This window comes from Lampris incognitus, chromosome 11 (assembly GCF_029633865.1).
Source record: "Lampris incognitus isolate fLamInc1 chromosome 11, fLamInc1.hap2, whole genome shotgun sequence".
Lineage (NCBI taxonomy): Eukaryota > Metazoa > Chordata > Actinopteri > Lampriformes > Lampridae > Lampris > Lampris incognitus.
Genome location: NC_079221.1, coordinates 56,615,301 through 56,639,383, shown reverse-complemented (window position 1 = coordinate 56,639,383; position 24,083 = coordinate 56,615,301). Strand labels below are relative to the sequence as shown.

General features: G+C 45.8%; 1 protein-coding gene across 1 annotated transcript in view; it reads left to right on the top strand.

Annotated features, from left to right (window-relative positions):
• Positions 1–24,083, top strand: part of LOC130120432 (kalirin-like) — a 168,045-nt gene that overhangs the window by 72,735 nt on the left and 71,227 nt on the right. Inside the window, exons 7-12 of the mRNA XM_056288967.1 lie at positions 1,196–1,279; positions 2,040–2,171; positions 3,944–4,066; positions 6,631–6,753; positions 12,668–12,859; positions 15,615–15,746. Of these exons, the coding sequence (XP_056144942.1) occupies positions 1,196–1,279; positions 2,040–2,171; positions 3,944–4,066; positions 6,631–6,753; positions 12,668–12,859; positions 15,615–15,746 (786 nt within the window). The remainder of the gene's footprint in view (positions 1–1,195; positions 1,280–2,039; positions 2,172–3,943; positions 4,067–6,630; positions 6,754–12,667; positions 12,860–15,614; positions 15,747–24,083) is intronic.

Sequence of the window (24,083 nt, the reverse complement as noted above, 5' to 3'; positions counted from 1 at the left end):
GCTGGGGACTGAGCGCTTGACCTGCATCTGTGATTTATGTGATTTATGATGTTTGTTTTTCTTTCCCTTTATATCGGTCCAAGTCGGAGAGTACTGCTGGCGTTGTCTGTGGCTGCCGCTTCGTAGCCCCCCTTCCCATCCACCCCTGTATGTCTGTGTTATGTTCATCTGTCATCTTGTTTCACTCCATTTATTGTAAAGCGACTTTGAGTACTAGAAAAGCGCTATATAAGATTGATTTATTATTTTTTTACATTTTTTTTATAATACAGTGGCCAGGATGAAAGATGCAAATTTCCTGAGGACAAAGAATGGTCTGCATCTGATAGTTCAGACTTAATGAACTAAGTCTGAAATTTTTCCATTCATGAGTAGGAGTTCATCCACCTTGTTGACCAGAGAGCGGACATTCGCCAGGTCAGTTGATGCTAGCGTGGTTCTACATCCCCGCTGTTGCAGTTTAACAAGCACTCTGGCTTGCTTACCCCTTCGGCATCATCATTAGAGACCACAAAGAGCTGCCCCAGCCAAAAGCTCGGCAAGACTTTTGTTAAAAGGTTCAGTGAAAGGCGGTAAAAAGGTCTGCTCAGTTGGTCCAGTGGACAGTTGAGCTCTTCCCTGCTGTATGTGATCAGTGAGTGGGCGCTGGAAACTAAACAAATACACAAAAACAGAAAACGTACAAGAGAGCACAGAACCGAGGTGACTGTCTGCAGTGTCATCTTTTTTTCTTTTTTTTCCCCCACCCTTTTTTATTAGATAGTGGTGGTAGAGAGAGACAGGAAAGGCAGGGGAGAGAGAGGGGATGACATGAAGCAAAGGGCCAAGGCTGGATTCGAACCCAGGCCACTATGGTAAGGACTCAGCCTGATGTGACACCCACCCTACCAGATGTGCCACCAGGGCGCCCCCTCCGTGGTGTCATCTTTTTTTCTTTTCTTTTTTTTTTTGGCCAAATACCCCAGTCTTCCAGGGTGTCCCGGTCGCTGCTCCACCCCGTCTGCCGAGCCGGGGACGGCTGCAGACTACCAGTGTACAAGATGTGTTTATTGTGGACATCCCATGACCCTTCCAGCACCCTGCTTGGACCCCTGATTTCAAACCAGAATTTTAAAGGATTAGTGAGAGATGGAAAGGGTGTACAGATAAATTTGGACTGGAAGTCTTTCATGTCCTGGTCTGATCTGTGTTTCAGGAGCTTCTTTCCAAGAAAGAGTTCCCAGTGGATGTGGAAGGATCACGGCGGCTCATTGAGGAACACACCCAGCTCAAGAAGAAGGTTTGACCTCCACTTCACATTCACTTTCATTCAGTTTTTCTCATCCAGCTAATGGAGCTGACACTGTTCCTTTACATGACGTTCATGACAAACCCAAAGCCATCCTTCTGTCCTTTCCTCTGCTCTCTTCTCATTCTCTCTTCTCTCCTCTCTCCTCTTCTCCTCTTCTCTCTTTCTGTTCTGTTCTCATCTCTCCTTTCCTTTCTCTCTTCTCTCCTCTCCTCTTCTCTCTTGCTGTTCTCCTCTCCTTCTCTTCTCTCCTCTCCTCTTCTCTCCTCTCATCTCCTCTTCTATTCTCTTCTCTCCTGTTCTCTTCTCTTCTTTTCTCTCCTCTTCTCTCCTGTCCTCTCCTCTCCTCTCCTCTTCTATTCTCTTCTCTCCTGTCCTCTTCTCTTCTCTTCTCTTCTCTTCTCTTCTCTTCTCTTCTCTTCTCTTCTCTTCTCTTCTCTTCTCTTCTCTTCTCTTCTCTTCTCTTCTCCTTTCCTATCCTCTCCTCTCCTCTTCTCCTCTTCTCTCTTTCTCTTCCCTTCTCTTCTCTCCTCTCCCCTTCTCTCTTGCTGTTCTCCTCTCCCTCACTTCTCTCCTCTTCTCTTCTTGTCTCTCCTGTCTTCTCCTCTCCTCTTCTCTTCTCCTTTCCTATCCTCTTCTCTCCTCTTCTCTTTTGTTCTCCTCTACTCTTCTTTTCCTTTCCTTCTCCTCTCCTCCTCTCATTTTCTCTTCGCTTCTCCTTTCTTCTCCTCTCCTCTTCTCTCTCCTGTAGGTCTTGAAGGCTCCGGTGGAGGAGTTGGACCGAGAGGGGCAGAGACTCCTCCAGTGCATTCGTTCCAGTGATGGTTTCTCTGGGAGGAACTGCATTTCTGGTTCTGCTGACTTCCAGAGTCTGGTGCCGAAGGTAGCGCCCAGCTGAGCTAGCCACGCTGTTTGGAAGTGCGGGCTTTAGGGTCACGTTAAATTCATTTGTTGCTGAAAACAAGTGTTTAGTTGATGACTTTTCTCACCAATACTACCAAACCAAGATGGCCTTGTGCACATTTGATCTTCAAACATGTGTGTTCTGCTAATCAGAGTTGTGAGATCCCTGTCCAGAAAGTTAATGTCCTAACCATGTAGTCTGTTCATCCGTGTATTAAACCATGTAGTCTATTCATCCATGTACTTAACCATGTAGTCTGTTAATCTATGTTCTAAACCATGTAGTCTATTCTTCCATGTACTGAACCATGTGGTCTACTCATCCATCTAGTAAACCATCTCATTCTCATCAACACCACTCTTTAACGAGGTGGAGGACAGAACACGTGGTTAGGACTTTTTTCTTGTCAGATGGACGGAGGAAATTACTTTTCCTTCTGTGAAGACTCCTCAGTTTTCAGACCAGCTGGATAAGCATCACTTCTTTTCTATCAGATGGGTTTAGACTGATAAAATACTCTCATATCGTGGAGGTGTTTTTTATTTGGATATGTCAGTTGTTCAGGCTGGACCCAGTAGGATCTCCTCTTGAAAGCACATTCCTTCATTTGTTTCCTATTTGGATGCAAAGCACTGAGAAACCATTATGTCTGTAGCTATCAGAACACAAAGCACCACAGCTTTTCCAACTTTTAGAAAAACGCAGTCCCCACCTCACACAGGTTTTCAGTTGTCTCCTCTTAACTGCAAAAGCCATTTCCCATGTTTCTTTCAGCTGAACGTTCTAAATCTGGTTTGATCAGATTCTCTTCTAAAGTGAGTTGTTCTCATTTCTGTGGCAGTAATTCTGGGAAAGCTCAACACCACCAGATGTACGAGGTGATTTAGATGGATGTTGTATCCAACATAATAAAAAGCTAGCTAATGTTGTCCTGAACTCATGTAATTACTGCAGTTTTTCTGCTTAGCATTATTCCCTGCAGAGAAACTCCCATGCGTCGTAGACTTTTAACTTAGCAGCTCAGCTACTCTAGGAGATGAGTGAATGGACTTATGGATGTATTTGATGTAGTGTGCAGCACAGTGACCCAGTGGTTAGCACTGTTGCCTCACAGCAAGAGGGTCCTGGGTTCGAACCCTAGGCCGTCCCAGGTCCTTTCTGTGTGGAGTTTGCATGTTCTCCGTGTGTCTGTGTGGGTTTCCTCCGGGTGCTCCGGTTTCCTCCCACCATCAAAAAGACATGCATGTTAGGGTTAATACTCCTGTCTGTGCCCCTGAGCAAGGCAATGGAAAGATATCTTATAATTTTTAAAGATACCTTTTAATCTTGACCAGTAGAGGAGAGTGGGGTAAGATGAGCCAATTTTGGAAAGAAGAGGTGGAGCTGGTCCCCGGGTGCTGCAGCTGCCCACTGCTGCTATACATTAGGATGGTTACATGAAGAGAACACAGTCATTGTGAGAACACAATGTCAAATAAAGTGGCTTTCATTCATTAACTCTTTGAAATTCTGATTCAATTCTTTAAATTCTTTAATTCGTTAAAATGTTAGCATTTTAATTTTTACTGTACTGTTATAGAAATGAACTGCTGAATATTAAATCTTGCAGTGTAATTGCTCCACCATGAGCTGGTTCTGACCAGCTCTTCCTGTTTCTGTGCTCACACATTCAGCTAGCCCTCATGGTTTCTACAGGAAATGTCCTTCCTGGTTATCTTCTGTCGAGTCATCTGCTGCTTGTCGTGCTTTAGGTTGCCAGTCTTCTGGATAAGCTGCATTCCACCAGACAGCATCTCCATCAGATGTGGCACGTCAGGAAACTCAAGCTGGATCAGTGCTTTCAGCTCCGCCTCTTTGAACAGGATGCCGAGAAGGTCAGTGATTGGTCCATTCAAACATGTAAACTGGGTGGTCTCAGCCAAGCAATCTGATAGGTCAGCTTGGTGCTTCTACCTGGTTTACATACTACTTGAAACAATTCTACTGACTGATGTAGAAGTTCAGCCTTTAAACATGATGTAGATCTGTGGGAGAGCGCTATGGGTGAAGTGTGTCTGTCTCCCCTGAACACAAGTCCAAAACCTTCCTGACCGGAGGCTGAATAACTGGAACACGACCCACTAGAATAGAAAATCAGCAGTGTCTGTGGACCTGATTGAGAGCCGCTGAGCTCGAGCGTCAGTAAATGGGCTGTGTCAGTATGTGATGTGTGTGTGTGGGACTGTGAAGTGTTTACACGCAGCCAGACAGACAGATGAGGTGGTCTGACGGCAGGATGGATGTCGACCGACCCAAAATGTTTTTCCACAAAAAAGTGTAAGATGATCGCTGAGTAAATATTTACTGAGACACGCAGCTCACAGCTGGGGACGGACAGTGTGGTGTTCGTGTATTTAGTGAAGGCTTCAGGGGTCTATACACAGACTGGAGACATGCAGTGTGGACATTCTGTAGTCCGGCAGAAGTCCAGCCTACACATAAGACATTTGTGTTGGTCAGTTTAAAATGACAAACCGGGCGTCCTGTCAGATATCCATGTTGTCATGAGGCTCATTCAGCTGATAGCTGTTGGTGTCTGTCATGGTGGAGCAGGACTTGAGGACTCGCATGCAGACACAGTGACAGCTGAGACAAAGGTTTAATCCTCATGGTAGGAAACACAAGGATATCAGGAGCACATGTGACAAAACCATGGCACAGACGTGGTACAGACATGGTACAGATGTGGTGAGATGGTACAGACGAAGTACAGACATGATGACATGGTACAGACGTGGTACAGTCATGGTGACATGGTATGGACATGGTAAAGACTGACAATGAACAAACTAAACAGCCAAGCTTAGACACACAGCAACTTGACTGAATAATCAACAACGGCTTTGGGGCAAATGGATGACAGATGAAAACCGGACAGGACTCAGGACTGGGATGGTGTTGTCAGAGCAGGACAAGAAATGAAACATAGAAACGGGGCTGGAGTGGCCAGAACTGGGAGCAGCCATGACAGTGTCAGCTTTTTTTTTAAATAAAGATTAGTAAGGCCCTTTCTTGTTTGCAGTGGTGATGGGCAGGTTGATGGACGAGATCTGGCAGGAGTCTCCGTGGACTAGGATGTTTGCAGATGACATTGTGATCTGTAGTGAGAGTAGGGTGCAGGTGGAGGAGAGCCTGGAGAGGTGGAGGTATGCACTGGAGAGAAGAGGAATCAAAGTCAGTAGGTGCGAGATGGAATACATATGCGTTAATGAGAGGGAGGACAGTGGAATGATGAGGATGCAAGGAGTGGAGGTGACGAAGGTGGATGAGTTTAAATACTTGGGGTCAACTGTCCAAAGTAATGGGGAGTGCAGAAGAGAGGTGAAGAAGAGAGTGCAGGCAGGGTGGAGTGGGTGGAGAAGAGTGTCAGGAGTGATGTGTGACAGAAGGGTACCAGCAAGAGTTAAAGGGAAGGTTTACAAGATGGTTGTGAGACCAGCTATGTTATATGGTCTGGAGACAGTGGCACTGATGAAAAGACAGGAGGTGGAGCTGGAGGTGGCAGAGATGAAGATGATAAGATTTTCATTGGGAGTGATGAAGAAGGACAGGATTAGGAACGAGTATATTAGAGGGACAGCTCAGGTTGGACGGTTTGGAGACAAAGCAAGAGAGGCAAGATGGAGATGGTTTGGACATGTGTGGAGGAGAGATGCTGGGTATATTGGGAGAAGGATGCTGAATATGGAGCTGCCAGGGAAGAGGAGAAGAGGAAGGCCAAAGAGGAGGTTTATGGATGTGGTGAGGGAGGACATGCAGGTGGCTGGTGTGACAGAGGAAGATGCAGAGGACAGGAAGAGATGGAGACGGATGATCCGCTGTGGCGCCCCCTAATGGGAGCAGCCAAAAGTAGTAGTAGTAGTAGTAGTAGTAGTAGTAGTGGTGTATATGTGTGTGTGTGTGTGTATCCTTAGCACAAAAAGTAAGGAAATGTGTGTTTGGTAGATGATTTCTTTGTTGTAACAATGCTTCTTGGCAGTAAATCTTATACAGTTGGAAAGCCTGTTTATTTCCCTTTTAATTGGCGCCACATGTGTAAGGAACATGCATTTGTGGGATGAGCAGCAGAGCTGAGTATGTGGGTTGCGCCCATGAAAAATTTGCCAACTCTCTGCCAATGCCAAACAGCTTATTTTGCTGTTGCTATTGACTCTTGTTTTGAGCTTCTGGTACCCCAGGTGCTGACCATCAGCTGCCTGATAGAACATTAACTGCCAAGAAGCATTGTGTGTGTGTGTGTATGTATATGTATTTATGTATATTTTATGTATGGTGTAGCTAACGTATTCAGTTGTGTGTCATGTTGTAACTGATCTCCAGTGTGTTTTTGTCTGAAGTTGTTGAGCTGCATTGTTAATAGAAGTGTGGTGTAAAGGTGTCTGTGATGTTGATGATTTAGATGTTCGACTGGATCAGCCACAACAAGGAGGTCTTCCTGCAGAGCCACACAGAAATTGGAGTGGGATACCAGCATGCTGTGGACCTCCAGACACAACACAACCACTTCGCCATGAACTCCATGGTAGGACACAGACCACATCTACATATCTGAGTAACAGACACATAGGTTAGTTTGTCTCACCCTACGGATCAGCGGCTCATGTTCAGGTCAACGTGTTTGTAGCTACACTACAGACTGACACACTGACAGATGTTCACTCTGATTCTTTCTCTCTGGTGTGTTAAGGTCAACGTGTTTCTAGCTACACTACAGACTGACACACTGACAGATGTTCACTCTAATTCTTTCTGTCTGGTGTGTTAAGGTCAACGTGTCTCTAGCTACACTACAGACTGACACACTGACAGATGTTCACTCTGATTCTCTCTGTCTGGTGTGTTAAGGTCAACGTGTCTCTAGCTACACTACAGACTGGCACACTGACAGGTGTTCACTCTGATTCTCCCCATCTGGTGTGTTAAGGTCAACATGTTTCCCAGCTACACTACAGACTGGCACACTGACAGATGTTCTTTCTGATTCTCTCTGTCTGGTGTGTTAAAGACGATAACAAACCATGACATCACATCCTGCACACTGTAGGAGGATGTGATAAGGATGGTTGTTGTCTGGTGGGACTTTGCCAGGAAAAATGACAGGGTGCAGAGTGTTTCCATCTTCATCATAGCACCCACATGAGGAAGAAGAGGGCAGGTAGTGTTGAGTTAGAAGAAGTGAAGAAGTTGTGTGTAACCAGCAGATGTGACAGAACAAGCTGGTAGAAGACCTTCACCTACAGATAGATAGTACTACATCAATAAGATCTTTACCTACAGACAGATAGTACTACATCAATAAGGTCTTTACCTACAGACAGATAGTACTACATCAATAAGGTCTTTACCTACAGACAGATAGTACTACATCAATAAGATCTTTACCTACAGACACATAGTACTACATCAATAAGGTCTTTACCTACAGACAGATAGTACTACATCAATAAGGTCTTTACCTACAGACAGATAATACTACATCAGTAAGGTCTTTACCTACAGACAGATAGTACTACATCAATAAGGTCTTTACCTACAGACAGATAGTACTACATCAATAAGTACAACCCAGGTTCCACCAGGTTTTGTGTGTTCCTGTTACAACAGCCCTTCTGACTCTCATTCATCTGGAATGGAGCTCAGACACCACCTCACTTCCACCTACAGACACCCACCTCACCAGTACATTCAGCATTGTAGTTTTATTTTACCTTATACATCATTTTGAGCATAGGATCTCATAACATAAAATATATATTCCTTTTATCTTCATTACCTTTTTTATTTTAGTTTATTTATAAGTACAACTTACTGTCCTAAACAGTAAGGTTCTGGGTTCGAGCCCCAGGGTAGTCCAACCTTGGTGGGTTATTCCGGGTCGTCCTCTGTTTGGAGTTTGCATGTTCTCCCCATGTCCGCGTGGGTTTCCTCCGGGTGCTCCAGTTTCCTCCCACAGTCCAAAGACATGTAGGTCGGGTGACTCAAAGACATGTAGGTCAGGTGACTCAAAGACGTAGGTCGGGTGACTCAAAGACATGTAGGTCAGGTGACTCGGTGGTACTAAATTGCCCCTAGGTGTGTGTGTGTGTGTGTGTGTGTTTGGGGGGGGGGGGCTGTGATGGCCTGGCGGCCTGTCCAGGGTGTCTCCCCGCCTGCCACCCAATGACTGCTGGGATAGGCTCCAGCATCCCCGTGACCCTGAGAGCAAGATCATCGGTTTAGATAATGGATGGATGGATTGTTATGAGAGAAAAAAACACAGCCCAGGTCTAATGAGGCTGACATCCATCCATCCATCCATTATTCGAACCGCTTATCCTGCTCTCAGGGTCGCAGGGATGCTGGAGCCTATCCCAGCAGTAATTGGGTGGCAGGTGAGGAGACACCCTGGACAGACTGCCAGGCCATCACACAGAACCGACACACACACACACACACACAAACACACACACACACAGACATTCACACCTAGGGACAATTTAGTATGGCCGATTCAGCTGACCTACAGGCAGGGCTCGAAATTAACTTTTTTCCTCAGTGTCCCACAACTGTCCCGAATTCTACTTTGTATTGTCCGGATATACCCAACAGTGTCCCAAATTTTAATTCTTGTCGTCGCCCCCTCAATTATGCAGAATACATATAATTTGATCCTTTTTTGTCACTTAATCATCACACCATGGACTCTGGTCCACCATATAAGTTTAAAATACTTATTCTTTTATTAAACATATGAATATTAGTTTCGAGAGTTTCGGGAGTCGGCAGTATTGGGGCTTGCATCAGGGGGCTGTTTATTCAACCACCTTAGAATTTCTTTCTTCTTCTTTTTTATTATACATTTATTTCTGATTTTTCCCTTTTTTCTCCCAATTTAGTGGCCAATCGATCCCTATTTTAATTCAAACACCCACCCTCGTACTGTATGCGTTCGCCAACTGCATCTCTCCGGCCGGCAGTCTCGAAGGATTCGCTTCGCCACCTTCGTGATGAGGCGACTCCAGGCCGAACCACTGCTTTTTCCGACACACAGAGATGCAGTCATGTGGCGAACACAAGACGACTCCGCCTCCCTCCCGAAGACAGTGCTGCCAATTATCGCTGCTTCATCGAGTCCGGCCATAGTTGGATCTGACGAGACTTAGGCGCGAACCCCAGTCCCCAGTAGGCAACTGCATCAACACAAAGCCGACGCTTAGACCGCTACACCACTGCGGACTTATTCTTCTGTTAACTGTCGTTGAGGATGGTCTATCGCCCTGGCTCTATGAATGCTGCATTGGCGCGAGTCAAGCAGCAGCCACTGGCAGAGTGGATGACGTAGAATGCATTCTATGATTTGCATGAACAGGCGATTGACTACCCTATCGTGAGGTGCCGCAAGAACGTAAGCCTTTTGTAGTTTGGCCGTTCACACATTTTTATTAAATTATTCAAACGACAAAGTAACGTCTAGATACTCATAATTAATGACTTTGGAAATAACACCTATTTCGAAGTTTACTTTGACATTTTTTTTCACTGTCCCGGAATTGTCTCAGACAAAATATATTTGTGTCCCAGTAGGATTTTTTATGGTCCCCGGGACATCGGGACATCATTAATTTCGAGCCCTGCCTACAGGTCTTTGGTTCAGCTGACCTACATGTCTTTGAGTCACCTGACCTACATGTATTTGAGTCACCTGTCCTACATGTATTTGAGTCACCTGACCTACATGTCTTTGGACTGTGGGAGGAAACCGGAGCACCCGGAGGAAACCCATGCAGACACGGGGAGAGCATGCAAACACCACACAGAGGACGACCTGGGATACCCCCCCAAGGTTGGACTGCCCAGGGGCTCGAACCCGGGACCCTCTTGCTGTGAGGCGACCGCGCTAACCACTGCACCACCGTGATGAGGAAAACAATTATACCATAAAAGTACTAATGAGGAGTACACCTATGTAGAGAAGGTCTCTGGTCTCTTTTCCCTCACGGCTAGGATGAAGCAAATGTTTGTATTCATATGAAAGGTCTGTTCATCAGGGTTTGTTGGTCAATGTGTAGATACTATACCAATAAGAAAATGATTTTTTCATCTTTTCGTCCTATCATGTGCAGTGACCCTTCGCACCTTAACCACATACACTACCGTTCAAAAGTTTGGGATCACATTGAAATGTCCATATTTTTGAAGGAAAAGCACTGTACTTTTCAATGAAGATAACTTTAAACTAGTCTTAACTTTAAAGAAATACACTCTATACATTGCTAATGTGGTAAATGACTATTCTAGCTGCAAATGTCTGGTTTTTGGTGCAATATCTACATAGGTGTATAGAGGCCCATTTCAAGCAATATCACTCCAGTGTTCTAATGGTACAATGTGTTTGCTCATTGGCTCAGAAGGCTAATTGATGATTAGAAAACCCTTGTGCAATCATGTTCACACATCTGAAAACAGTTTAGCTCGTTACAGAAGCTACAAAACTGACCTTCCTTTGAGCAGATTGAGTTTCTGGAGCATCACATTTGTGGGGTCAATTAAACGCTCAAAATGGCCAGAAAAAGAGAACTTTCATCTGAAACTCGACAGTCTATTCTTGTTCTTAGAAATGAAGGCTATTCCATGCGAGAAATTGCTAAGAAATTGAAGATTTCCTACACCGGTGTGTACTACTCCCTTCAGAGGACAGCACAAACAGGCTCTAACCAGAGTAGAAAAAGAAGTGGGAGGCCGCGTTGCACAACTGAGCAAGAAGATAAGTACATTAGAGTCTCTAGTTTGAGAAACAGACGCCTCACAGGTCCCCAACTGGCATCTTCATTAAATAGTACCCGCAAAACACCAGTGTCAACATCTACAGTGAAGAGGCGGCTGCGGGATTCTGGGCTTCAGGGCAGAGTGGCAAAGAAAAAGCCATATCTGAGACTGACCAATAAAAGAAAAAGATTAAGATGGGCAAAAGAACACAGACATTGGACAGAGGAAGACTGGAAAAAAGTGTTGTGGACGGATGAATCCAAGTTTGAGGTGTTTGGATCACAAAGAAGAACGTTTGTGAGACGCAGAACAAATGAAAAGATGCTGGAAGAATGCCTGACGCCATCTGTTAAGCATGGTGGAGGTAATGTGATGGTCTGGGGTTGCTTTGGTGCTGGTAAGGTGGGAGATTTGTACAGGGTAAAAGGGATTCTGAATAAGGAAGGCTATCACTCCATTTTGCAACGCCATGCCATACCCAGTGGACAGCGCTTGATTGGAGCCAATTTCATCCTACAACAGGACAATGACCCTAAACACACCTCCAAATTGTGCAAGAACTATTTAGAGCAGAAGCAGGCAGCTGGTATTCTATCGGTAATGGAGTGGCCAGCGCAGTCACCAGATCTGAACCCCATTGAGCTGTTGTGGGAGCAGCTTGACCGTATGGTACGCAAGAAGTGCCCATCCAACCAATCCAACTTGTGGGAGCTGCTTCTGGAAGCGTGGGGTGCAATTTCTCCAGATTACCTCAACAAATTAACAGCTAGAATGCCAAAGGTCTGCAATGCTGTAATTGCTGCAAATGGAGGATTCTTTGACGAAAGCAAAGTTTGATGTAAAAAAAAATCTTATTTCAAATACAAATTATTATTTCTAACCTTGTCAATGTCTTGACTCTATTTTCTATTCATTTCACAACATATGGTGGTGAATAAGTGTGACTTTTCATGGAAAACACAAAATTGTTTGGGTGATCCCGAACTTTTGAACGGTAGTGTATATATATATCCATCCATCCATCCATTATCTGAACTGCTTACACTGCTGTCAGGGTCGCGGGGATGCTGGAGTCTATCCCAGCAGTCATTGGGTGGCAGGAGGGGAGACACCCTGGACAGGCCGTCACAGGGTTGGATGGATGGATGGATGGATGGTTTTTCTTTGTTGAATCACAGTAGCAGCTGACGAGTGCACAAAACAAACACTTGTACTGCCATGTATTAAAAGTTTTTTCATGCGTCTTTATTTATATTATATATATATATATATATATATATATATATATATGTCACTTTTAGATGAAAGTCGCTCAAATAATGATGTACAACAGACATTTCTTTACACGTATATATCTATATTTGATTTATTTTACAAAACCACTCAAGAAAACACTTCTCTTGATTGTTTTTTTTTTCTTTTTTGTATAGGTTAATTATATAACTGAATATCATCTGTATGTCTCCATAATGAAGAATAAGACATGACAGTATTATTTTGTATATAGCTGTTACTTTTACACAGAATTACCATGTGTTCTGACAGAAGGGGTTTATGATAGGAAGGTTGTCAGTAAATATTCTGTTTTTGTTTTTTTTCCTCCTCGGAATCATCCGGTCAGCTTTTGTGCCCTGACAGCTTGTCATTTGTGGGATGTAATGTTCTTTGTTTTGTTGGGTCTGTTTTCCCAGAATGCCTATGTGAACATTAACAGGATCATGTCGGTGGCCAGCCGTCTGTCAGAGGCCGGTCACTATGCCTCCACGCAGATCAAACAGATCTCAGGTCAGCTGGATCAGGACTGGAAAAGTTTTGCTGCGGCGCTCGATGAGCGCTCCACCATCCTCGCCATGTCCTCTGTCTTTCACCAGAAAGCTGAACAGGTATTATTATTACTGTTACTATAAGTTGAAGTAGTAACAGTGGAAGTAGTAGTAGCATTAGTGTTAGTTGTAGTAGCAGGAATAGAACCAGCATCAGTATTTGTAGCAGTAGTAGTTGTAGCACTGGTAGTGGTAAAAGTATTAGTGGTAGTGGTTGCAATAGTAGTAGCACTAGTAGTAATAAGAGTAGTATTAGTAGAATCAGAATCATATTTATATCATATTTATTTAGACACAAGAACATACAAGGAATTTGTCTTGGTATGTTGGCGCAAGAGGGAACGATCAACAGTAGATAGTAAAGATGAAAGTTAAAAAGAATAGTAAATAAAATAAATGTACGAGATAAAATAAAATAAAAGTAAGGTACAATAAGGTGCAATCACCACTGGTTCAGAAACATGAGACACCATGTGGCAGCCTCTGATACTTGGCACTGGGTGGCAGGAGCTGTATTTACAAATAGTTAAATGAAAATGTTAAGAGATTATTTACAGAATAAGAGTTATCTACAGGGTAGGTTTTATGCAAGGTGACCATATACAGAGAGTACAGTAGGGAAGATAGACGGGGGGTGGGCGTTGGGAGTGTCAGGATCTGTGGATGTCTGGGGGCTTGTTGGAAAGACACATGCCGATGATGAGAACAAGTGGGTGAAGAATCTGTCAGACAGACAACTCACCAGGCGAAGAAAGACATCCTTGCTAAGGGGCTGAATTTTTCTGTCACACTGTGGCAAATCCTGCCGGTGGAACTGATCATAGCCACAGAATCAGTGATTACAAAAAACATCGTGGACCCGGAAGCAAAGCAACTGCAGACGAAAGTTTCAGCCTGCCTGGGATTTGGTTACAAGCTGTCCTCAGGAGAGGTTGACTTCCTGAGACTTAAGCGATTTTTCAACCTCTTCACCAGACTGGCTGGCCAGATTCAACTTGTGCAGAGAGTGGGTCAAGGAAATTATGAGTTAGGCATCCCGGACAAGCCCCCAAATTGTCACGGCAGTTATTTAAATTCCCCTCTGACAATAAATGATGAGTGAGACTCAATCTCCTACGGTATTGTCACACTTTAATAATGCTTGCAAATGTGACACACATGAAGTCAACCTTACAAGTGTCCGCCACTCAGTACAGCACAGTTTCTAATATAGGGCAGTAGTTTGTACCTCTCCTCCCTTTTCTCATGACTTTCAGCTCATATCCCCCCAAGGCCATTTCTCCAACTACTTTGTAAAGACTTTGCTACACTCAGAGAGTTTCTCACACATTTGTCTGCTATCAGCTAACAGTTAACAATATAGGCCTTTATTTGTTCACATGGAGAAGACAGTTTATGACACTACCTTTGTTGTGTTACATTTTGTTACATATTAACTTTAAGCATCTATATAAGCAATATAGACTAAAGCTGAGCATGGTATAGGTCATACATGACCAAAGATGAAAGCGTATTTGCTTACTTTAACATTTGACTATGTTTAACTTTAGCAAACATCATATATGATCATATGGCAGACACATGATCATCTGAGTACACAGCTCATAAGATTGACTTTGCACACTGACCCCAGAACCAGCCCTGACACCATCTCCACCACCTGCATGTGGCACTCACTCACTTTGTTTATATCATATGGCTGTCTGTCCCTGCTACCCTCTTTATGTGATCCCTGACCTGTCCACCCAGAACCAGCTGCCCTTTCAGGACAAGAACTGATGATGTGCCTGTCTTTATCACAGTTAAAAACTTCATGTTTTCAGAAGAGACATACATCACATACTGGGTCCCATCCACCCTCATTACGAATGTGAAGTTGAAGTCCTCATTCCTGTTCAGGATCATCAGTACTTGTCTCCTGTGAGACACAACATGTTTTAGTAGTGGTGATTTGCAGCCAGACAGGATCTTCTTTATAGGGAACACTATCTTTCTATGTCTGGACGGCTCCTTCTCCAGAACCTTTTCACTAATGAATGGGGGAACAATAGACAGAATTACGTTTTTTGCAGCATAGGCATGAATGTACTGTTGATGGTGACACCACTTTCGATCACAGTATTCACCTTTTGCGGTGCATCAATAAACACCACCACCACACTGTTCATCCACACCACAGACTTTATGCTACTGTGGCTAACCGCTGTGCCCACTGCCAGTCAGTCCTACAGCCTTCACCGAGCATGGGAAGCCCAGAGATACCATGACTCCACCATTTCGTGTCAGCCTGGTGAACTCAATCACCACCTCCACCTGCTGACCAACACACACACACACACACACCTCCCAGATCTATATACACACACCACTAACTACAATTAAAAACTACCAGCACCACACCTTAAAACACAAGGAAACACAAGATGGAAGAAACATTTTGAAGTCACTCACTGCAGTTCACTCCCGCACTTTCACGCATGTGCAGAGAAAGTGAGAGAGAGACAAAGAGAGAGGCAGATGAGAGAGACAGAGAGAGAGAGGAGGAAAGGAAGAGAGGAGGTGAGAGCAAGATGGGGGGATAATATGGAGTAGGAGGAGGTAAAAGCAGCTGTCAGAGAGCCCTTAGTTGCTCTGCCTCACCTTAACCCCCCCCCCTCTATCGTTCTCTATCTGTCCATCTCACACATTTACAGCATTACACTCTCTCCATATCTCTGACTTATATCTCTTTCTTACTACTTCGTTCTTTTACTATCTCTCTCCATTCCACCTACGGTATCTTTCTATCTTGTGATTGTCTCTAATGTGTCTATAGTTTCTGTCCGGGGTGGAGGCCTGGTGTAAGGTGTGCAGTGAGGGGGGGCTGCCATCAGAGATGCAGGACCTGGAGCTGGCCATCCATCGCCACCAGACTCTCTACGAACAAGTCACACAGGCTTACACGGAGGTAATCCACCCATCCAACCATCCATCTTTCCATCCATCCATTGGGGTGGCATGGCTCAGGAGGTAGAGTGGGTCATCTAGTAATCAGAAGATCACTGGTTCGATCCCCTGGCTTCTCTAGAGAGCATGTTGAAGTGTTCTTGAGCAAGACACTGAACTCCTAACTGCTCCTGATGAGCAGCTTGGCACTAGCATGACAGCAGCCGCCATCAGTGTATGAATGTGTTGGTGTGAATGGGTGAATGTGAAGCATACATTGTTAAGTGCTTTGAGTGGCCGGTAGACTACAAAAGCAATGCATAAATGCAGTCCATTTAACATTTATCCATCCATACTAACTTCATCCAGCTCAAACTCATGTGGGGATAGTTTGTTTCCCAGAAAACACACACGCACACACACAAACACACACACACACGCACCCACACACACACACACACACACACGTTATCATCATCATCATCTTCTTCTTCTTCTTCATCATCGATGGTCCCTCAAAGCGAGTATGACTGTCCTCTCAGTTGGGTTGTCTACTTGTGAGTCCTCAGATGGCTGTAGAGGCCGATCCGCGATCCACATACTTTGGTGCAGTGTGGACAGGGGAAAGTTGTGGTTGAGCCCTTTTCCTCTCTCTCTTTGCGGTGCTGTTGCTTTTTCTCTTCAGCACATTGGACTTCCATTTCATGACGTGCAGCTCCTTCCTGCACGGATGTCTTCCAGGAGCACATATTCATCTAGTGCAATGTAAGTAAGTAAGTAAGTAAAATTTTATTTTAAAAACACACAGTTACAAAGTGCTTTACACTCAGTACAGAAAATATGTACAAATAAATGTGTTCCCAGTTGCTCGATGTGATGTTGAATTTCTTCAGACTGGTCTTGACATTGTCCTTGAAATGTTTATTTTGCCCACCGGGAGCTCACTGACCTTCCTTCTGCTGGGAATACAGGATCTGTTTGGGGAGATGTGTGTTGGACATGAGGATGACAAGGCTTTTCCATCGGAGTTGGTGTTGCATTATTGCGGTGGTGATGCTAGTCATGTTGGCTTCTTCCAGAATGCTGATGTTGGTGCGTCTGTGATTCCAGCTGATCCTCAGGATCTTTTGTAAGGATCTTTCTGTCTCTGTCATTCTCATCAAACCAGTTGTGGTGTTTTCTGGCTTGTACCCAAGGGTGGTTTGGCAGGTGTCAAGGATGGTGGACCTGAGCAGGCACCAGTGCTTTTCAATGTCATCAGGATATTCCTTTTGGAGGGTTTCCCCAAGAGAGGCCTGAGGTCACTGCTGGGTGGCAGTTTTATTCTGGCTTTCAAACTTAAGTCTTGGCCAGATCTGCTTCTTTTGAGTTTGATGGACATCGTAGAGTGGATGAGGTGATGATTTGTCCAGCAGTTATCTGCATTGATCATGGCCCTTGTGATGTTCACATCATGGTGGTTCCTGGTTTGTACATATGTCATAGAGATGCCACTGTTTGGAGTGGTGGTGTCTTCAAGATGCCTTAAATGTGTTTTTCTGGCAAAACAGTGTTAGTGATGGTGAGGTCATACTGACAACATTTGCTAAGAAGCAGAACCCCAGTAGAGTTTATGTACCTGATGCCTTCCTTTCCTATAGTAATAACAATATTATTATTAATAATAATAAATTAAGCTTATATAGCACTTTTCTAATACTCAAAGTCGCTTTACAATAAATGGGGTGAAACAAGACAACAGATAAACATAACACAGACATACAGGGGTGGATGGGAAGGGGGGTTACGAGAGGGAGAAGAGGCAGCCACACATGACACCAGCAGTACTCTCCCACTTAAACACATACAAAAGGGCAAGAAAAAAAATAGTACCCTTCCAGAGGTGTTGATCCCGGCCGACCCTGGCTTTGAAGTTTCCTAGGAGAATAATCTTATCCTCCTTGGGGATTCTTGAAAGTGTCTTGTCTAAGCAGGTGTGGAAGGTCTCTTTTACTTCCACTTCAGAGTATACAGTAGGGGCATACACACTCACAACTGTTGCCATCTGGTTGTTGACAGATGGTCATGAGACGTTCACTGATCCCTACAGGAAGTTCAGACAGGGGACTGATGATCTGATTCCTGATGGCAAGCAAATCCAACGCCATGGATTCTGGTCTTATCAGCAGCTTTTCCTTTCCAGAAGAAAGTGTCGCCACCCTTCTCCTCCTTCAGTTGTCCGTCTGCCCGTCGGGTTTCAGAAAGGGCAGCTATGTCAATCTGGCATCTCTTCAGTTCTCTAGCAGTGATTGCAGTTCTCATCTCCGGTCTGTCACTGGTTGCACTATCAATCAGTGTGCGCAGCGCACTTTCCAGGCTCCAAAGTTCATGTTTCTGTTTCTGATCGCATATGGTGATCCCTCTGGATGCAGTAATCCAGTCAGGAGGTTTGAGGCAGGCTATTTTTAGGGCACCTTTTCTAGCCCCTTCCCCAGGTGGGTTGAGCAGAGTGGATCCTAAAGAGTGCTGCTCAGTCGTGGGTGCAGCTACCGAAGGGCTCTTTCTACCTTGTTCCCAGGTCCCAGTGACTGAATCTAGCACCCACTGCCTCATGTGTCGGCTCATGATTAGGGGCTTCCAAATCCCACGATCCTGACCCCATCGCCACTTGCCAGTTGCCATAGGACTTAATCCGGGATGTTAGGGTGGATTCCTTTTCATGGAGAACACCTGTGCATGATTTTGTTTAACATAGGGAGACTAGTGCACAGACAGCCACCACATGATCCTTGACAGAGCTGGGTCAGGATCCAGTGGCATGGAGTCCAAGACAACTGGGGGCCCATGTCTGCTGCAGCCTTCATCCACCATCCCAGCCATTGTGATGCCTCCCTAAAGTCAGCCATCATCCTCAGCCTGTTCCACTGTTGAGGTCTTGTTTGGATTGCTCTTTGTCAGGGACTTCCCCTTGACCTTACCGCCATGGGTGACCCTACCAGGAGCATAGCTCCAGACGGCATTGCTCTCGGAATCCTAGGATCGTGCAAGTTTATCTACCACGATAAGGTGACAATACACAGAGAAGACACACACACACACACACACACACACACACACACACACACACACATACACTTAATGGTTGTCCATCGTGATGATGATGATGATCATCATCATCTTCTCCTATTTGTGAGTACTTTGGTGGCTGAATAGTCCGATCCTGGATGCACAGTTGCAGCTGCAGACTGGGCATGTAAAAGTTGTGCTGGGGGGGGGGGCAGGGGTAGCTTTGCGAGCATGTGTCTTCGCGCACTTTGCTACATGGTGTTGTGTGCACTGGTTTTCCATATACTTCACTCCCTTTGAGACATGAGAGCACCAGATAGTGTGGCAGGATGCAAGTTCCTCTAAAGAAGAGGGGGTGATCTGGCATCTTTTCAGTGTGGTCTTCATTTGGTCTTTGAACTACTTCTTTTGCCCACCAGCAGTGAGTTGACCAAGGTGTAGTTGGAAGTAGAGGACTTTGCGTGGGAGTCATTGGCTGGGCATGCGAATGACATGCCCAAGCCACCTGAGTTGATGGTGGTTTAGGGTAGACTCCACACTGCAGCTGCCTGCCCGCTCCAACACCTCTGTGTGTGGCACTCTGTCCTCCCAAGTAATGTCGAGGATCCTCTGGAGACATCCCACATGGAAGGCCTCCAGGCTTCTGAGATGGTGGCTGTAGATGGTCCATGCCTCACATCCATAGAGTAGTGTGGAGATGCACACTGCCCTGTAAACAAGCACTTTGGTGTGGAGACTGAGGTTGCTGTTCTGGAAAACCTTTCTACTTAAATGACTAAAACATGTTGAGGCTTGTTTGAGGCGGTGCTGGATCTCACCATCCATTGTGCAGGTGTCAGATAGTCTGCTTCCCAGATATTAGATGGCAGGAAGAACAGTGGCCAGCCGTTGCCCTTGTGTTGTGAAGGTTATTGGGTGGCTTGGGAGGCTTGGGAGGCCGGCAGTCAACTGACAGATTACCTCTGTCTTTTGGGTGTTGATGATCAGTCCCATTCTCCTGTATGCAGGTACAACTGCTGACAGAGTGTTTTGTAGGGCTTCTGATGTGTGCGCTACCAGGGCACAATCATCAGCATATTTTAGCTCAATTATGTTCTCAGAGGTCAGCTTGGTGGTGGCCTGAAACCTCCTGATGTTGAATAGGTTTCCATCACGCCTGAAGTCAATGGTGACTCCAGCCTGCTTCTCCATCCTCCTTCGTAACAGTGTTGTAACAGAGACTAAGAAGATATTGAACAGGACTGGGGCTAGCCCACAGCCTTATCTGACTCCAGTCGGCACACCAAAGGGCTCAGAACTGTGGTTCCCCCCACTCGGGCCGTCATTCCTGAGTGAAACTGGCCAAGGATGGTGAGAAACTTGGGTGGACATCTAAATTTCTTCAGGATTTGCCACAGCAGGGCTCAGTTAACTGTATCAAAAGCCTTTGAGAGGTCTATGAATGCTATGTATAAGTCCTTGTGCTGTTCCCAGCATTTCTCCTGGAGCTGGCATGTGATGAAAATCATGTCAACTGTCCCTCTATCCTTTCAGAAGCCACATTGTGACTCTGGTATTACCTGTTCGGCTATTGCGAGTGTTAGTCTGTGGAGCATGATCTTGGCTAGGACCTTTCTAGCAATGGCCAGTAATGAAATACCCCTACTGTTGGAGCAGATGGATTTGTCTCCTTTGTTTTTATAAATGGTCACAATGTTGGCATCTTTCCACTGTTGGGGGACACACTTGTAACTCCACACCTCAAGGATGTAGAGATACAGTGTTCTCATACAGGGGTAGCCTCCTTCCTTGAGGATTTCAGTTGGAATGTTATCAGGTCCAGGGGTTTTGTTGTTTTTCAGGGTCTTGACTGCATGCAGGATTTCTTTGAAAGTTGGTGGGAGGTCTAGGTCTTGCAAGGTAGGCTGTTCAGGGAGTTCTGCCAGTACAGTTGAGTCCACTGGGGTGGGCTGGTTGAGCAGGGTGTTAAAATACTCGTCCCACCGCTCCACTAACAGAGCCTGATCCTTGATGAGAGTTGTTCCATCAGCAGACCTAACAGGTGCCAGGGAGCAGTTTCTGGGGCCATAGATGGTCTTAACTGCATCATAGAAACCATGCATGTCATTCCTGTCTGCATGAGCCTGGATTTCATTGGCTTTCAAAATCCACCACTCATTTTGCAGATTCCGCAGAGTTGCTTGGGCCTCAGAGCGGAGGTCTTGCCATTGTTTCTTGAGAGGTTGGGATAGTGGGTTGCTGAGGGCCACTCTGTGTGCCTTATGCATGTTGTCCAGGAGGGTGGAGATCGTTCCGGCATTGTCATCAAACCAGTCCTGATGTTTTCTGGTTTTGAAGCCAATGGATTGGGTTGCATTGTCAAAGCCTCAGTGCTGCAAAAAACATGCAGTGCTGCAAAAAAAAAAAAAAAGGAGCTTAGCAAGTGTTTTTATCACACACACACACACACACACACACACACACACACACACACACACACACACACACACACACACAACAAACACAGCTCTGGATGGTTCAGGTTTTCCAGTTAAGTTGACATTTATGTGGTTGGTGTGTGGAAGGAGAACAAACTCCACACAGAAGAACACTAAACAAACCCACAACTTGCTGACCGTCCAGACACACAGATAAACAGTAAAGCCCAGTTTCTACCAATTTAAATTCAGTTTTGGCTGAAAGTTTATTTCTACATGAGGAAAAATAAATACACAAATAAATGTGAGGGAACGGGAGGAGGGCCAAACAAGTAAGCACATCACAGAGAAGAAAAGCAGACAATCAAACCAGACAGGACCATCTATCATTCATCAGTATGAATTAAATCTGAAGGTCTGATTCTGGAGAATTCCTCTGCTGTAGCCGCCTCACGGCTCTGTCAGAGGTCCAGGAGCTTGAATGTGATTGGCTGTGAGGACAGGGTGGTGTACAGCGGGAGCTGCAGCAGGCCTTCTGTGCTGAACTATTTTAGTTTTAGACATTTTTAGCCAAATCTTTAGAAAAGCCAACTTGTTTGGCTAATTTTAGCAGCTGTGTTGAAAGCATGTTTGTTAGCTAGTGTGGTCTTATCTTGAAGTGAGGCAGGACTCAGCTGGTTTGGAATGATGCTGGGCTCAGCTGGTTTGGAATGAGGCTGGGCTCAGCTGGTTTGAAATGAGGCTGGGCTCAGCTGGTGTGGAATGAGGCTGGGCTCAGCTGGTTTGGAATGACGCTGGGCTCAGCTGGTGTGGAATGACGCTGGGCTCAGCTGGTTTGGAATGAAGCTGGGCTCAGATGGTTTGGAATGACGCTGGGCTCAGATGGTTTGGAATGACGCTGGGCTCAGCTGGTTTGGAATGAGGCTGGGCTCAGCTGGTTTGGAATGAAGCTGGGCTCAGATGGTTTGGAATGACGCTGGGCTCAGCTGGTTTGGAATGAAGCTGGGCTCAGATGGTTTGGAATGACGCTGGGCTCAGCTGGTTTGGAATGACGCTGGGCTCAGCTGGTGTGGAATGAGACTGGGCTCAGCTGGTTTGGAATGAGGCTGGGCTCAGCTGGTTTGGAATGATGCTGGGCTCAGCTGGTGTGGAATGAGGCTGGGCTCAGCTGGTGTGGAATGAGGCTGGGCTCAGCTGGTTAGGAATGAGGCTGGGCTCAGCTGGTTTGGAATGAGGCCAGGCTCAGCTGGTGTGGAATGAGACTGGGCTCAGCTGGTTTGGAATGAGTCTGGGCTCAGCTGGTTTGGAATGAGGCCGGGCTCAGCTGGTGTGGAATGAGACTGGGCTCAGCTGGTTTGGAATGAGGCTGGGCTCAGCTGGTTTGGAATGAGGCTGGGCTCAGCTGGTGTGGAATGAGGCTGGGCTCAGCTGGTGTGGAATGAGGCTGGGCTCAGCTGGTTTGGAATGAGGCTGGGCTCAGCTGGTGTGGAATGAGGCTGGGCTCAGCTGGTGTGGAATGAGGCTGGGCTCAGCTGGTGTGGAATGAGGCCGCGCTCAGCTGGTTTGGAATGAGGCCGGGCTCAGCTGGTTTGGAATGAGGCCGGGCTCAGCTGGTGTGGAATGAGGCCGGGCTCAGCTGGTTTGGAATGATGCTGGGCTCAGCTGGTGTGGAATGAGGCTGGGCTCAGCTGGTGTGGAATGAGGCTGGGCTCAGCTGGTGTGGAATGACGCCGGGCTCAGCTGGTTTGGAATGAGGCCGGGCTCAGCTGGTTTGGAATGAGGCCGGGCTCAGCTGGTTTGGAATGATGCTGGGCTCAGCTGGTTTGGAATGACGCCGGGCTCAGCTGGTTTGGAATGAGGCTGGGCTCAGCTGGTGTGGAGAACAGTGCTACTGAGAAAAACACCGTGCTCCAACACAACATTTTTTTTTCAAAAATGTCAGTTTCTTCATCCATCCATCCATCCGTTATCCAAACCGCTTGTCCTGCTGTCAGGGTGGTGGCGGTGCTGGAGCCTATCCGAGCAGGCATCACTTTCATAATTCTAACCACTTTTACAAATAAAACAATGACAAATGAATACCTTTTCGACAATTCTGTCTGTTTGAAATGTGTTAAATTTGAAAATGATGTAATATTATTAAAACGATTTCTGGAAACAGGGACTTCACTTCAGGGATTCAGGAGCTTTATTTGGGACCTGCGCAGAGAGACAAAGTAAAACATGCAGTGATGTGAAGTGAAGGACGCTCGCTTCCTGTGCAAGAACAAAAACTCAGCAAAGAAATCAAATAAGAGAAATAGAATAAAGCAAATAAAAAAAATGCAAGTATGTGTCTGGGCGTTGAGTGGCGTGGCGGTCTAGTCTGTTGCCTACCAACACGGGGATGGCTGGTTCGAATCCCCGTGTTACCTCCGGCTTGGTCGGGCATCCCTACAGACACAATTGGCCGTGTCTGCAGGTGGGAAGCCAGATGTGGGTACGTGTCCTGGTCACTGCACTAGCGCCTCCTCTGGTTGGTCAGGTTGCCTGTTTGAGGGGGGGGTACTGGTGGGAATAGCGTGATCCTCCCACGCGCTACATCCCCCTGGTGAAACTCCTCACTGTCAGGTGAAAAGAAGCGGCTGGTGACTCCACATGTATGGGAGGAGACATGTGGTAGTCTGCAGCCCTCCCCGGATCAGCAGAGGGGGTGGAGCAGAGACCGGGACGGCTCGGAAGAGGAAAAAAAATATATATATAGTATATGCTAATTCTGAAGTTAGATAAAGAGTCTATATGGCATATATTTTATAGATGGTTTACTGGATAACAATCAGGTAAAGATGCTCTAGCAGAGAGAGACGGCTTCGTGCTGCCATGTTTACTGAGTTCAGTGTGTGTGTGTGTGTGTGTGT